The sequence below is a fragment of the Hypanus sabinus genome, chromosome 3, assembly GCF_030144855.1.
Source record: "Hypanus sabinus isolate sHypSab1 chromosome 3, sHypSab1.hap1, whole genome shotgun sequence".
NCBI lineage: Eukaryota > Metazoa > Chordata > Chondrichthyes > Myliobatiformes > Dasyatidae > Hypanus > Hypanus sabinus.
Genome location: NC_082708.1, coordinates 156831643 through 156848667, shown reverse-complemented (window position 1 = coordinate 156848667; position 17025 = coordinate 156831643). Strand labels below are relative to the sequence as shown.

The window sequence follows — 17025 nt, the reverse complement described above, 5'->3', positions numbered from 1 at the left end:
GTTCTGCATTTTTTGAGGGGGTGGGGTTTGTTATGCAATGGACAATTCTTGCTAGGGTCATTGTTAGTTGTAAAGGCTTCAGTCTTAAGCACTGAGACAGGTTTATTAATGTTGAAATTATTCGAAGTGGATTTAACTGGCTTGGTGTAAATTGTACTGCTACCTGGACTTATGAAGCTAGGGTCGTTTTGCTTCTTCACCTCGTTGCACACAAACCTAGTGAAATACTCAAAGGGAGGAAAACGACCATCGTTCTCTTCCTTGTACTCTGAGCCAACAGACACCCACCTTTCCTGCAGCCCAAATGGAAGTTTGTCCACGATTTTTTCTAATCCCGTATGATGTATCTAGGTATAATAGACCAGTTAAATAGCCATTTTCTTTGGCGCCTTGAATTTCCATGAGTAAATCTCCAAGCTCTCTTAACTTAGTGTGGTCCTTGGCTGACACCTTAAGAAAATTTTCCAGACGTCGGAATAGTGCCGCTTCAATAATTTCAGGGGCCGCATAGCACTCCCAAAGTCTCTCCCATGCTTTGCGTAAGGCTAGCTTGGGGTTGTTGATGTACACTGAACGTATGCGTCTCACCTGTTCGCATGATTCTTTTCCCAACCATTTCACCATAAGGTCCAACTCTTGGGTTGCTCTGAGCTGGACTCCATGGATAGCATTGGTGAATGAGGAGTACCATGCACAGTAATTTTCAGGTTTATTGTCGAACTGATATAGTCCTGACGGGACGAGATCTCGTCATGCTAAATACTGTGCCATGAGTTCAACTGCAATGGCATGCGGGCTGGGGGAATATGTCGGCGGGTATATGACTGAGGGTGTACATCTGTTATAGAATTTGCTGTTCTGAATTCAGCCTTTGCCTCTCTTCTCGCCAAATCTGGGAAGTTTGGTGTCGAGAAGTATTTGTCATCAGCCCTTTCATTCTTGAATTCATCGCGGAGTTGCAAGGGTAAATTGTCTTCCTTGGATGGATGTGATGCTATTGGGCCTCTCTGGAACTCCTCGTGAGGTGGGATGTTAGCATACAAGTATGGAGAGGAAGAACGAATCTTCAAGTCCATTTGAGATTGGACATAGTCGCTTGTGCGTTCCAATCTGATCTTTTCTGAAGTAGATTTTACGTCAACCAGAACATGCATTTCTTCAGCACTTTCTATTAACTCTGCTTCCATCCTGGCAGCTTCGGCTTCTCGGTTTAGCATCAGCACTTCTAACTCTGCCGCTATCCTTGCCCTTTCCAACTGGTTTTTGGCTTCTCTGGCAGCCGCTTCCTTTTGGTTTTCAGCTTCTCTGGCAGCTGCTTCCTTTTTCAATTTTGCTTCTTGTTCAGTGTAGAACGTTCGCACCTTGGCAGCTTCTGCCTTAGCTCTTGCACGGGCAGCCTTACTTGTTGATGCCCTACTGCCCCTGTCGCTGGATGGCAACGACTTGATGCTGGATTGAGTTGTCATTGCAACACTTGAAACACTTGATAATGCCACCTTTTCACTGTAATGTTCTCGCACAGGTGTAAAAGTACTCTGAACTAAACACCGAGGTAAACCGTAGTCAATGAAGACAGGATCGCAGTAAGATTAACCGTTTACTGTTCACTCTTCCACATTAACATATGGTGAAAACTGTTGATAAAACAATATAAAATATATACAGTATTTGTTTCCTTCTTGATATCACATTTACATCATAAATACTTGTAAAAGTAAAACTACAACTATATTACATAGAAGTGCAACATACAGTCAGAATCTACCTACGCCGTCGACTGCTGTAAATACACTTCAACATAAACTATCCGCAACTCTTTAAATAACAAAAACATAAACCTTATCAATCATCATTACTTTTAACAGAATCAGCGTTAACATTTTTAATTCAACATATCGATTATCTCATGAACTTACGGGGTTGCTTCACTGATGTTTCTAGTGCGTAGAAAGAAAACTTTTCTCACGCTGATCCTGCACATGTGAGCCCCCTCCTTCCCGTTTCTCCAAACCGGTATTTTCCCACAAGACGCGGCGAAACCGGGTGTGACGTCATCGCATGCCGCGATATATCACAGACAACGAATTTACTTTAAACAATCTTAACTTTAACTAGAAAATGATAACAAACTAATTACTAAAGCGAAAATATAATAAACTAAACGAATGCCATAAAGGCAACACAGTAACTGTAGGCCTCTAATGAACGGATCTCCCAGGTGGCAATGATCTATCATTGCCATATTTCTTGGTTTGTAGATCACCACAAAAATGTGCAGGACTCTTGGTCTCTATAATTACCGAGGAAAGTGGTTTCTTGGGATTTATTGAGTGGCACAGTCACAGAAAGCTGTGAATCTCTGAAGGGATTTGGAAGCTGGATCGGCGGAGGCATTTAAAGATGCATAATACAGGCAGCTGAGAGTAACAAGTGTGGTACAGAAGAGAAGATGAGACCAAGGTCAGACCAGCCAAAGTTTTACTAAATGGTGGGCAAGCTTCAGTTTCTGAGTGGTCAACTTCTGATTCCATTTTTATTTTCCTGCATTCAAGAATTCTGCTCTGCAATTGACTGCGCTTTCATTTCCAGTTGATTGGCAAGTAACATTCTTTCTTGTGTCTTGCTAAATTACCTGCTATTGACCTTTCTCCCCAAACATAATTACCACAATGAACTCTTCTACATAATTACAGGCAGAAAATAACGCACTATGTATCAAACATCATTGCAAGGGCCCATTGCCCCATAGTAACACATGCACACAGTGGGATAACTGAATGCATTCACTCAGATGGGAAACATCTTACGATCAAATATATAGGAGCGGAATTAGGTCCTATGCTACTATGCTGTTAGTCTCTAAATCTTAAAAAAACAGTACAGCGCAGTACAGGCCCTTCAGCCCAAAATATTATGCTGACCTTTTAACCTGATCTAAGATCAATCTAACCCATGCCTCCTACGTTTTCTATCATCCATGTGCCTGTCTTAGAGTTTCTTAAATGTTCTTCATGTATCTACCTCTACCACTGCCCTTGGCAGCACATTCCAAACACACTGTTTTTAAAAAAAAAGCACAGCTACTTCTGACATTCCCCCAATCACCTTCAACTTATGCCTCCTTGTATTAGCCATAAATGCAATTTACCACAAAGAAGCAGACCATCTGGCCAGTTGGTCAGTGTTTCAACTTTCTCTCACTCCGGTTCTACTGCTATCACTCTAACCTTGTATTTCCCCCTCCCCTCACCATACCATGTACTGGGCAACTTCCTTGCCCCATTCATGTAATAAGCAAATACACAAATTGGGTGTGATGTGAATATATATATATATATGAATAGGGCTTCTTATAATGTCAATCATTAAACCATGAAATAAATACATGAATTTCACAGCTCCACACAAATATACTGATAGTTAAGACATTAACAATATTATAGCCTATCACTACATTTCAGTGTGTAACTGGTACAATAAAATATATAATACTTAATTTAATAATATGACAAAGTATTGCATTGTTGCACTCACTAATTATCATAAATTATCAAGCAAGTAAAGAAAAAGATGGTAATCATGTATTTTTCCAATTTAAAAGTAGTTACCTACTTACCAAATGCCACCAATGGGAAGTTTTGGAAGAATTTCCACAAAGGGTCAGGCGTAATATGTGTTCAGGGGTCTAAAGCAACTCTTGTCCTGGTATCATCTGCTGATCTGTGGTACTGCAGCCATGATGTGACATACGGCTCAGGATTCCACTGAACAAGAGGAGGTCCGTGTAGTTTAACAAACATAAGTACTGATACATGATTAATGAGAATTCTTGAGTGTGTTGTTATTATCAAGTTCATGTGACTGAATCCTCTCTCACACTCAGCAGTTCTAATAGAAATAACTTGTGAACAGCTCAGTAATGGGTGTAAATCTTGGGGGATGCGGCATTCACGATTCTCCACATTAACTCTGAGGGCATTTATTCCAGAGGAGGAAGAAAGCTTAAACCTCTAACAGAGATGTGATATTGCAGTTTCTCCATAATTGGGCGGTATTTCAGCAGGCCAGTTATCTTTAGCAAAGACAAAGATTTTATTTAGCAGGGATTTATACATACTTTCAGGTTTAGAAGTTTGAGAATCTGTCAAGGATGTTGCCGTGAACACACGGTGCTGCAAATTGTTTATACAGACAGACAGACAGACAGACATACTTTATTGATCCTGAGGGAAATTGGGTTTTGTTACAGTCGCACCAACCAAGAATAGTGTAGAAATATAGCAATATTTAAAAACCATAATTAATTAAATAATAATAAGTAAATATTCCAAGTGGAAGTAAGTCCAGGACCAGCCTATTGGCTCAGGGTGACTGACACTCCAAGGGAGGAGTTGTAAAGTTTGATGGCCACAGGCAGAAATGACTTCCTATGATGCTCAGTGTTGCATCTCGGTGGAATGAGTCTCTGGCTGAACGCACTCCTGTGCCTAACCAGTACATTATGGAGTGGATGGGAGTCATTGTCCAAGATGGCATGCAACTTGGACAGCATCCTCTTTTCAGACAGCACTGTCAGAGAGTCCAGTTCCACCCCCACAACATCACTGGCCTTATGAATCAGTTTGTTGATTCTGTTGGTGTCTGCTACCCCAGCACACAACAGCAAACATGATAGCACTGGCCAGCACAGACTCGTAGAACATCCTCAGCATCGTCCGGCAGATGTTAAAGGACCTCAATCTCCTCAGGAAGTAGAGACGGCTCTAACCCCTCTTGTAGACAGCCTCAGTGTTCTTTGACCAGTCCGGTTTATTGTCAATTCGTATCCCCAGGTATTTGTAATCCTCCACCATGTCCATACCGACCCCTTGGATGGAAATGGGGTCACCAGTGCCTAAGCCCTCCTACAACTGGTAAGAAACTACATAATTAATGGAGACAATTTTGTTGTTGTTTGGTAAGGTCATTTCTGCAAACTTCCCCTTTTCAACTGCCTCTTGAGCTTCTATATTTTGTGTACCAGGTTGCTCTTTTCAGTCCACGCAGTGATCTTATGCTCCGTTGGATCAGTTTGTCTGCATAAACAATCATAGTAGTGCATTTCTGTAAACTCTCTGACAGTAAACCAAGTTCATGCAATGTGTCAAACATTAGAGCTAAGTCGAGTAGAAACTGTTCTGAAGAGTCTTTTCAACAGATCTTCATAGGTTTTCTGTCACTCCCGGATCTTGTTTCACCCTTCATTGCTTTTCAAAATGAAAACACAGTGCTTCATAATTTTGCCACACTGCTGAAACTGTTCGAAATGAGCTAGCTACCCACCTGGTGCCCAGAACACGGCCTATTTGACAAATTTGTTGTTCTAGTTGGCAGGCACATTCAGACAGTTCCTTTTGATTTAGAGGTGATCTACTGTAAACAGAGTACAATTTGTCCATAAATGATTGAAAATGATTTATTCCATGAACTTCTCTCACTAAATCACCTACTGCAAGTTCTAATCTGTGATTAAGACAGTACCAAATTATCACATCAGGGTAATGTTCCTTGAGAACTGTAGCAACTCTGGATTGGACACCAAGCATTACGCTCGCCCCATCTCTAGCAAATGCTACAAGGGTCTGTTTCTAGTAAGAGTCATCAAACCCATGGTTATTGAGACAGTTCAATCGATGCTTAGCAATAGTTACAGCTTTCTGATCGGGCAATTCAATTAGATCTAAAAACATAAAATGGGGATCACCTTCCTTTTCACTTTCACATTTCAAATAAACTGTTAGGGCAGTCTTAATGCGCAAGCTTGTTGATTCATCAATGAGAACAGAAAATTTGCCATTTATCTGCTTGATCTGTTTCACATTAATGGCCACGTGATTAATTATCTCTGTAGCATTAATGCGGGAATGCAGTCCAATTCCAATGTCAATACCTTTTTTTTTTGAAGTTCCAATAAGCCAAAGTGATCAGACATGAGGAAATACGCAGACGCTGGAAATTCAAGAATTTAAAAAGCAAACACGAGGAAATTTGCAGATGCTGGCCCAAAATGTCGACAGTGCTTTTTTCTATAGATGCCTCCTGGCCTGCTGTGTTCCACCAGCTATTTGTGTGTGTTGCAAAGTGATCACAGTCTGTCATTCTGAGCTAAGTAGTATGCAGAATGAAAAATTGAACAAGTTGCCTTTAGATGCAAAGCGTTCGGAGTGTCACATAATTTTCCAAGTGCATCTTCACTAGCTATATTTTCAACACTTACTCTTACTAAGTGCTTTTTCACACATAATTTTGCCATTAACAGGGATATGCTTCTGTGACATCTCCTTTAGCCACACACTTAATGCTTTCTCAGTCTTTGCAAGCACTTTATCATGAACCTGAGAGACCATTTTTGCCGTTGTAGGCAGTTCAATTGTAGGGGTAGCACTAACACTTTCAACTTCTTTCTGCTTTATTGTGTGAATGTTCAATTCGTTCTTACCCAACCTTACGGCCCACTTCGGCAAACGACATGCTGCTTTTCAAAAGATCTAGATTTTTATTTTCTCGGCAAACAATGCTCAAACAATGAGTGCTGGAGAGAGACTGAGGATCTGTGAAATGGCGGGAGGCTACAGCAGGGTATGCTGGGACAACCGGTCAAACGAGGAGGAATTTCACAAATACCTAAATAAAAAAGTCACAAATCTAGGATTTCACCGAAAATGATCAAATATCCTAATGTTGTCGGTGATATTTTCCCCACCAGCCCCCACCCCCGCTCTGTAAAATTCCCTCTATTTAATGTGCGGCCGCTGTTAAATTCCCCTCTTGTTTATTTTGACTTTTTTTTTTACAGAGGTGCCAGAGCAGTGCTCCGGTGAGCTCCGGCAGCACTACACCCCTGCTTTCGACGTTCCCTCATGTACGGGAGTTAGGATTGTGTTGCAGAACTATACATTATTGATGATGTACTCATTACATTACTCATGGCAAAGGCATTGTTAAACTGGAAAGAGTGCAGAGAATGATACCAGGATTAAAGTTGTAGGGAGGGGTTATGATAAGAATGCCAGGACTAGAGTTTTAGCATGAGGTTCACCAGGCTGGGTCTTTCTTCTTAAGAATGTAAGATGAGGGGTGACATTATGGAAGTAATTAAAATTATGAGAAGCCCAGATAAGGTGGATATCTGGGCTTCTCATAATTGGTATGGGCTGAACGCAGGAAATTGGGACTACCTGGGTGGTAGCCATGGTTAGCATGGATTTATTAGGCCAAGGGGCCTAAATCCATGCGGTGACTCTGTGTTACATGAAAGGGTTTCGGTCCGAAACATCGACTGTACTGTTTTCCATAGATCCTGCCTAGCCTGCTGAGTTCCTCCAGCATTTTGTCTGTGTTGCTTGGATTTCCAGCATCTGCAGATTTTCTTTTGTTTCTTGAAAGTAGGAGCGGGATTAGAGGGACTTGCTTCTTTGAGCCTTCTCTGCCACTCAAGATCATCCCAGATCTTCTACCTCAATGACACTTTCCTGCACCATTTCCATAATCTGAGACTCCCCTGCTCTTTGAGAATCTGCTCATCTCTAGCTTGAATGGACTCGATGCCTGAGCCTCAACAGCCCTCCAGCACAGAACATAAGATTAAAACTAGTCTTGAAGAGCAGCAAGTCACAAGCTTTATCATCAATACAAATTTAACTTGTAGCACATGGTCAGATGGGCTGGGTCTGAAGGAAGAAGTATTGATTCTAACAATTTGTATAAGTCTGCATCTCACAAAAAGATTTGATCATCAACGCCTGACTTGGGAGGAAAGATTATCTTGTACCTGTAATTACCTGTAATCATGCAATTAAATTAAGGGGGGAAAGGCACAAGCACATCAGAGAGTTGGAAGTGTGGTTGTCTGAATTTCTTTATTAGGGAAATGGTAAACACAGTACATATTTATAGCATATACAACTAATATTCTGTCTTCTAATCTTTCTGATTTACAACTATGTACAGTTTAAATAAGGCACTGTTTCCCAGTGAGCTGCAACTTTCTGTTTACCATATTTCATCTATACAGATGTAAAATAAAACAATGGTTTGCTTCCAGTTATACAATCAAGAGAGTTTCATTAGTAATTTAACAAAGTACAACACTCCCTGCAAAGTTCAGGTGTTCTAACATTGTCATCGGTTTCAGCTTTCCTGATGTAGTGATTGGAGCCAATTACCCTCTTGCTGGCGAGGGAGTCAGAGATCCCTCATGCCCACTATTTTTCTGAGTCCATTTGGCTCACAAAAGCAGCAAACAGCATTTCCTCAATCCTGCCTGAAACCTGACAGGACTGAGAACGGTAAAGGGATGCGGTGGGGGAGGAGTGCGGGGTGAGAGAAGAACAACTGAAATTGTTCACTGCCATATTTTAAGACAGTCTCAACACAGCACAGAACAATCCCCTTTAACTTCAATCTCAGCCTCTCAAAAAACTAAACACTGCAGTTTCAACCAGAAAGGATGAGGTTAAAGGAGAGATAAAATTAGTATTCCTTAAAAATGGGAGCACAATCTACTCTGACACAGATGTGCACTTAAAGGGTTTATATTTATTTTAAAACAAGATAATACACAAGCTTGAATTACTGCATATTGTGCCTAATCTTCTTTCCAACTGAGTTTCTGATTGTCCAATGCAAGCTCTGGTGCATAGTCCTCATTTTAATATTCAGAATTTGCATGAGAATTCAATGGCTTGGAGCTTGCTGTCATTGCATTGCTAATTCAAATGCATACATGCACAACTAAACAAGAAAACCCTGAATTTGACCTCAGGTCCATTCCAGCTCCTCTGGAAAAAGCACTGTACGTAAGGGAATGTAATCTCCAGGTGTTTATAAACTATTCTCCTTGTAAGATAAACTGGATCTTAATAGCATACTGAGTCATAACTGCTGTTCGCAACCTGTCTATCCTTTATTTATGCGTTTGGATTTATAATTCTCCCAGATAAATCTATCAAAATGCAATGGCCCATAAAACATTTAAAGATATCAAAGAGTCTACTTATGATATTCCTGATTGTGTTCAACTCTGTCTATACATTCTGCTCTTAAGTTTGTGCTTTTTATTTTGTAAGGTTTAAGAAATGTGAGTTTACAATTGTGCTTTTTTTAGCCAAATAATTATTTTATGCAATTGGCTGTCCAGCCAGCTTGATGACAACTCTGAGTGTCAGGAATCTCATCAAACTGAGACTTGACAGAAATTGACGTTGAGGAGTATGTACAGTTGAAGTCAGAAGTTTACATACACTTAGGTTGAAGTCATTAAAACTCATTGTTTAACCACTCCACAGATTTTATATTAGCAAACTATAGTTTTAGCAAGACATTGAGGACATCTATTTTGTGCATGACATGAGTAATTTTTCCAACAATTGTTTACAGGCAGATTATTTCACTTTTAATTGACTAAGGCACAATTCCAGTAAGTCAGAAGTTTACAAACAAAATCAGAAGAAATCAGCCAAGACTTCAGAAAAAAAAATTGTGGACCTCCACAAGTCTGGTTCATCCTTGGGGGCAATTTCCAAATGCCTGAAGGTACCACATTCATCTGTACAAACAATAGTACGCAAATATAAACACAATGGGACCACGCAGCCGTCATACCGCTCAGGAAGGAGACGCATTCTGTCTCCTAGAGATGAATGTACTTTGGCATGGAAAGTGCAAATCAATCCCAGAACAACAGCAAAGGACCTTGTGAAGATGCTGGAGGAAACAGGTAGACAAGTATCTATATCCACAGTAAAACAAGCCCTATATCGACATAACCTGAAATGCTGCTTAGCAAGGAAGAAGCCACTGCTCCAAAACTGCCATTAAAAAGCCAGACTACAGTTTACAAGTGCACATGGGGACAAAGATCTTTCATATTGGAGAAATGTCCTCTGGTCTGATGAAACAAAATCTGAACTGTTTGGCTATAATGACTATTGTTAAGTTTGGAGGAAAAAGGGTGAGGCTTGCAAGCCGAAGAACACCATCCCAACCTTGAAGCATGGGGGTGGCAGCATCATGTTGTGGGGGTGCTTTGCTGCAGGAGGGACTGGTGCACTTCACAAAATAGATGACATCATGAGGAAGGAAAATTATGTGGATATATTGAAACAACATCTCAAGACATCAACATCAACACTTGGATAGGTTGGGTGAGTGGGCAAATTCATGGCAGATGCAATTTAATGTGGATAAATGTGAGGTTCTCCACTTTGGTTGCAAGAACAAGAAAACAGATTATTATCTGAACGGTGGCCGATTAGGAAAAGGGGAGATGCAACGAGACCTGGGTGTCATTGTACACCAGTCATTGAAGGTGGGCATGTAGGTACAGCAGGTGGTGAAAAAGGCAAATGGTATGTTGGCATTCATAGCAAAAGGATTTGAGTACAGGAGCAGGGAGGTTCTACTGCAATTGTACAAGGCCTTGGTGAGACCGCAACTAGAATATTGTGTGCAGTTTTGGTCCCCTAATCTGAGGAAAGACATTCTTCCCATAGAGGGAGTTCAAAGAAGGTTCACCAGATTGATTCCTGGGATGGCAGGACTTTCATATGAAGAAAGACTGGATCGACTAGGCTTATACTCACTGGAATTTAGAAGATTGAGGGTGGATCTTATTGAAACATATAAAATTCTAAAGGGATTGGAGAGGCTAGATGCAGGAAGATTGTTTCCGAAGTTGGGTAAGTCCAGAACGAGGGGTCACAGTTTAAAGATAAAGGGGAAGCCTTTTAGGACCCAGGTGAGGAAAAACTTCTTCACACAGAGAGTGGTGAATCTGTGGAATTCTCTGCCACAGGAAACAGTTGAGGCCAGTTCATTGGCTATATTTAAGAGGAAGTTAGATATGGCCCTTGTGGCTAAAGGGAGCAGGGGGTAGGGAGAGAAAACAGGTACAGGGTTCTGAGTTGGATGATCAGCCATGATCATACTGAATGGCGGTGCAGGCTCGAAGGGCTGAATGGCCTACTCCTGCACCTATTTTCTGTTTCTATCAGCCAGGAAGTTAAAGTTCGGTCACAAATGGGTCTTCCAAATGGACAATGACCCCAAGCATACCTCCAAAGTTGTGGCAAAATTGCTTAAGGACAACAAAGTCAAGGTATTGGAGTGGCCATCACAAAGCCCTGACCTCAATCCTATAGAAAATTTGTGGGCAGAACTGAAAAAGTATGTGCGAGCCAGGAGGCCTACAAACCTGACTCAGTTACACCAGTTCTGTCTGGAGGAATGGAGCAAAATTACAGCAAATTATTGTGAGAAGCTTGTGGAAGGCTACCCAAAACATTTGACCCAAATTAAACAATTTAATGCTACCAAATACTAACAAAGTGTATGTAAACTTCTAACCCACTGGGAATGTGATGACAGAAATAAAAACTGAAATAAATCATTCTCTCTACTATTATTCTGACATTTCACATTCTTAAAATAAAGTAGTGATCCTAACTGACCTAAGGCAAGGAATATTTTCTAGGATTAAATGTAAGGAATTGTGAAAAACTCAGTTTAAATGTATTTGGCTAAGGTGTATGTAAACTTCTGACTTCAACAGTAGGTTCAAGCCACTGAGATCATTAGATCTTTCAGCAGAGTTTTTCTTTCAAAGTCAGAGGTGTGGCATAGCCTCACCATTAGCACCCTGATCCATTTGTCTAGACTGGGTCACTCTCCTCTCGGATCATTTTAGTGACAAATATATCCCTTATTGGCCAAAGACACAATACCAACTTCTAAGCATGAGCAACAACAAAGGGTGGAGAAACTTTGTAAACTGATTAATTATGATCCATAGATGTATGATGCAAAGCCATTATGTAATTCACTGGTTACTAGAACTATGTTGCACCCTTCTGATACACATTCCCTTCAGTGAAATGTTAACTATTACCCCCGACTAACATTAGAACTGATGTTAAGATGTGGGGCCTGCTTCACTTCTCAACTGTACCCTTTCACTTCAACTGCTGGGTGCTGGGACCCCACTGTTCACCCTCTGTATCAATGATTTGGATGAAATGACCAGGCAAAATGGACTGAGGAGCTGAATTGTCCACTTCTGATAGAAATGTATAAATTCTGAGAAGCATAGACTTAGAGCCACTTTTCTCTCCAGCGCTGGGGGGGGTTGGGGGGGGGGAAGCTTGAAGGAGATTTGTGAGATAAGTTTTTCAGCAGAGAGAGGTAGCTGCCTGGACCAGGCATGATAGTTGAAGCAAGTCGAATTACAGCATTCAGAGGCATTGCCACACGAACAGGCAGGGAATGCAAGGATAAAGATCACATGCAGCTAAATGGAGTTAGTTTAAAGTGATATCATAATCAGTAATGACATCTTGAGTCGAACAGCATTTCACTATACTATATAGTTTTTTGTTTTAACCTTTAACCCTGACCCCTAAAGACTTGGGAAAACAATGAATCAGAAATGCTACCAAATTTCCCACCCCTGCCATATTGATTACTCCTGCCTTTTGGAAAGGTATTTCCATTCTATTATTGGAGTGGATGCTGGAATACCATGTCCGTCAGCATAGTAGGAGCACCTTCATCAGAAAGACTGGTCTGATTTTAATGGTGTTAAGAGTGAACATGGATAATACCTCTTCTCTTCAGCAGAACACTATGTGATCATTTTAGAGAGAGTGGGCCTTCATTTATTGACTCAGCGAAAACACCTCCCTTGTCCTGCTCTCTGAAGGTGATGCGCTGGAGTTTTGGGATATGTCTTCTTGAGAGGAGACTACAACAGACTACAAACATCTTGCACAGAGAAGGAGTAAGAGGGAAGCCAGAATGGGCAATGGAAAAAGAGAGAAATGGAAGGGGAGAAAAATTACAGGAAGTTAAAGAAATCAGCCCAGCAGTGTATATGTCTGTGGATTTCCGCTAAACTCTACATTTCTTGCATGATCTTTAGCCTTCAGCTCCTGTTAGAGGTGTCCATCTCCAATTATTTGTTAGTTATAAAAAGTGAAAATCTCAGCACCATCCAGGACAAATCAGAACACTTGGCTGGTACTGAACCATCACCCGAAACACTCATTCCCTATGTCCATGGCATGCTGTGGCTTCGGTGTATGCCAATACAAATGCACCGTCGTTATTTCAGTGTGTACACTTGGCTATTCTAACAGCATCTTCTAAGCCGATTGCTCTAATACCAAGATGTACAAGGGCAGCAGGCACATGGAAACATCGCTCCCTGCAGATTCCTTTCCAAGGTGTTCCACATTATGACTTAGGAATACTTCACCACTCCTTTGCAGTGGCTGGGTCCAAATCCTGGAATTTGTCCATCAGCACTATGGAAGCATTTTCAGTGTACGGACTGCAGCCTTTCAAGGAGATGGCACACTACCCCTCCTCAAGGCCAACTGGGGAGAGGAAATCAACTCTGGTATTGCCCATGATGGTCAAATCCCATAAAAGGATCTCAACAAAACACTTCAGTTCAAAGCTGACAATTGTGGAATCCACTGGAGCTTCTGAGTAGATCCTCCGTCTTCAAATCAGCTTGGGTTAAGGAAGCAGATCACGGTGCAGTTGGGTTTTCCAGCTCCCAGCCCTCAGTTCTCAAAAGCTTGAGTAAGTTAAACAGATAGCATCTTGGTGAAGACATGCTTGGAGTTAACAGGGTGAGCAACCTACTCAGCTTATGCACAATTCAGAACAGACTTAAACTGCCACCTGTCTTGCAATGCTTAATACTTTTTAAAAAATGACGTGAGCAGCTTTCACAGAAAGCAAAGCACGCAATCTCCATTGCACTGATCTCTGAAACCTGTTGCTAGATGCAAGCATAGACAAAAAAAAACAGAAAACCCCATGAATGCTCCTGCAGCCCGTTCCTGGTGATTTGGACAGTGCAGTCCTCCCTTACGGCTGTGCCAACTCAATGGCATCGCGAACAAGACAACAAGAAGGAAAATATTTGAAAAGGATCGAGAGGTCACACCTCCCTCTCGTTGTGTGGGTCAGGTGCTACACAAGGGTCCTCTGGAACTATGGAGTTCTGGGGTGACATCAGAGCTTTATGTCTTGGGACTCGGACATTTTGGCCAAGGTCTTCTTCACTCGTAGGGCTGTTAGCCGGGAGGCTGGGTTGTGGGCCCAGCATTCACTCATAACTTTACCCATTTGTCTCAGACACTGTGGAAGTGAACAGGCACAAACACAAAGAAACATCAGTGATTCCCATTTACAAAGAAACTAGCCACATCAAACACAAGTCATACCCGGTTCCCGGCAACATTGCTCCAATACTTTAGAGCCACCAAGTGACAGAGTAGGGAAAGAGCTGATTTACACTAATGTTGCTCATGTTGTTCTTCCCATATTCCCATTAATTCTCCTCCAACTGTCACCCCAACTTCTAGATTCTACCCCTCCCCTGCCCACTACAGGTGATTTACAGTAACATATCAACCTGACCGTTTTTGGGATGTGGGAAGAAACCCACAGAGTCACAAGGAGAACAAGACTCCACCCAGATAGCACCAGCGGCCAGGATTAAATATGTGTCTCCAGTACTGTGAGACAGTGACTCTGATCTGCCTGGATATCTACCTTTCATTAAAGCAGATAGCTACTGTTAATCAGTAAATGAAATCTCTCCCCCCATCCCTCCTCCAGCTAGCTCCATCTGCCCAACATCACCCTCCACACCTGGTTCCACCCATCTGGAATATAAAAGTAAGGGTGTACTGTTGAGGCATTGGTTAGACCACATTTATAATGTTGTGGCAAGGGGATGAGAACTGGAGGGATTGGGACAACTGGTATACAACTATATGCAGTGTGTAGTGAGACTGTGAACAAGGATAGGCAGGTGTTAGGGCAAACGCAGTCGGTGGGATGTGTTAAAATGTAACTTCAGGGCAAAATTTGAAAGGCTGATGAATACAGGTGGTATATTTGAATGCACACCGTATCTGAACTAAATTACAGTGGATGATCTTGTAGCACAGTTAGAAATTGGCAGGTATGATGTTGCAGGCATCAATGAGGTGTGGCTGTAGGAAGATCATATTTGGGAGTTTAACTCCTAAGGATACACATTGAAAAGACAGGCAGGTGGGCAGAGGGGGTGGGGTGGTTCTGCATGTAAAAAATTAAAATCAATTCCTTAGAAAAAAGTGACATAGAATAGGATGATGTCAAATCCTTGTGGGTAGAGTTAAGAAACTGCAAGGTTAAGAAGACTCTGATGCAAGTTATATAGGGGCCTCCAAACTGTAGGCAGGATGCAGGGTACAAAATATAACCAGAGATAGAAAAAGCATATTAAAAGTGCTATGTTACAATAGCAATGGGGGATTTCAATAGGCAGGGGGATTGGGAAAATCAGGTTGGTGCTGGATCCCAAGAGAAGGAATTTGTGGAATGCCTAAAAGATGGATTTTTAAGAGCAACTTGTGGTTGCTAAGGAAAACACAATTCTGGATTCAGTGTTGTGTAATGAACCAGATTTGACCAGGGAGCTTAAGGTAAAGGAACCCTTCGAAGAAAGTAATCATAACATAATAGATTTTTACCCTGCAGTTTGAGATGGAGAAGCTAAATCAGATGTATCAGTATTACAGTAGCATACATGGAATTATATCCAGAGGATAGTAATCTGTGGAATTCATTGCCACAGATAGCTGTGGAGGCCAAGTTATTTGGTACATTTAAAGCAGAGTTTCATAGATTCTTGATTTGTCAGGGTGTCAAAGGTTATGGGAAGAAGGGAGGAGAATGGGGTTGAGAAGGATAATAAGTCAGCCATGATAGAATAGCAGAGCAGACTCAGTGAACTGAATGGCTTAATTCTGCTCCTATATCTTATGGTCCTAAATTTCGGGTCCTGTATCTAAGGAAAGATGGGCTGGCTTCAGAGAGGGTTCAGACAAAATTCACAAATTATGATCTCAGGAAGAAAAGTTTTAACATATGAGGAGGCTTTGATGGCTCTGGACCTGTACTGGATGGAGTTCAAAGGGCTGAGAGGAAATCTTATTGAAACCTACCAAATAATGAAAGGCCTGGATAGAATGGACCTGGAAACAATGTTTCCAATAGTAGGAGAGTCCAGGATCCAAGGGCACAGCTTAGTATAAAGCGATGTCTCTTTATAACCTTTATAAAGCTATATATATATTTATAACCTATATATAAGTCCCTTTATAAAGCGATGTCTCTGGCTCTTTCAGCCAGAGGGTGGTGAATCCCACAGAGGACAAGTCATTGATGTATTCAATGCAAAGATCGATAGTTTCTTGATTGGTAAAGAAATTAAGAAGAAGAAGAAAGCCTTTAACTCCAAGTGGGGTTATCAGGACACTGTCATGACGGCGTATTTTTAGCAGGCTTTCTGGTTTTTACGAAGCCGAGTTGCTAATTCGACGCTCAACCCAGCACGGAAAGCGTGCAAGGCAGCCGGCTGGATTCGAACTCGGGAGCCTTCGCTCCACAGTCCAGCGCTGATGCCACTATGCCACCAGCTGGTGAAGGAAATTAAGGGTTATTAAGAAGAAGTGGGAGAATGGTGTTGAGAAAAAAAATCAGCAATAACTGAATAGTGGAGCAGACTTAATAGTCTGAATGTCCTATATTTTATGGTCCCTTAGTCTTACTATCTGTCTCATCACTTCCTCTCACCTCATTGTACTGGCCATCTCCCATGTACAATTTCAGTCCTGATACAGGGTTATGCATTGGTTTGAGAGGTTGAATTGCATAGAAAGTGTACTTAGACAAGCAAGATCAAAATCAAGGGCCATAAGACCATAAGATATGGGAATAGAATTTGGCCATTTGGTCCATTAATTTTGTTCTGCCATTCAAAGCTATTTTTCTCCCTCAACCCCATCCTCCAATCTTTTTCCTGTAACCCTTGACCTTCTTACTATCAAAAACTCTCTGATCTCCGGCTTAAATATATCCAAAAACTTGGCTGCCAAAGCCTACTATGGCAAAAAAAAATCCATAAATTCACCACTCTCTGGC

At 41.5% G+C, this 17025-nt stretch overlaps 1 protein-coding gene across 5 annotated transcripts in view; it reads right to left on the bottom strand.

The window, feature by feature from the left end:
* Window positions 1-7888: 7888 nt before the first annotated feature.
* The window catches only part of bmpr1ba (bone morphogenetic protein receptor, type IBa), a 372535-nt gene continuing 363398 nt past the window's right edge, over window positions 7889-17025 (bottom strand). For all 5 annotated transcript variants that reach the window (XM_059965428.1, XM_059965431.1, XM_059965429.1 and 2 more), the window contains one exon: window positions 7889-14187. In XM_059965428.1, the coding sequence (XP_059821411.1) occupies window positions 14062-14187 (126 nt within the window). In that variant the 3' untranslated portion in view covers window positions 7889-14061. The remainder of the gene's footprint in view (window positions 14188-17025) is intronic.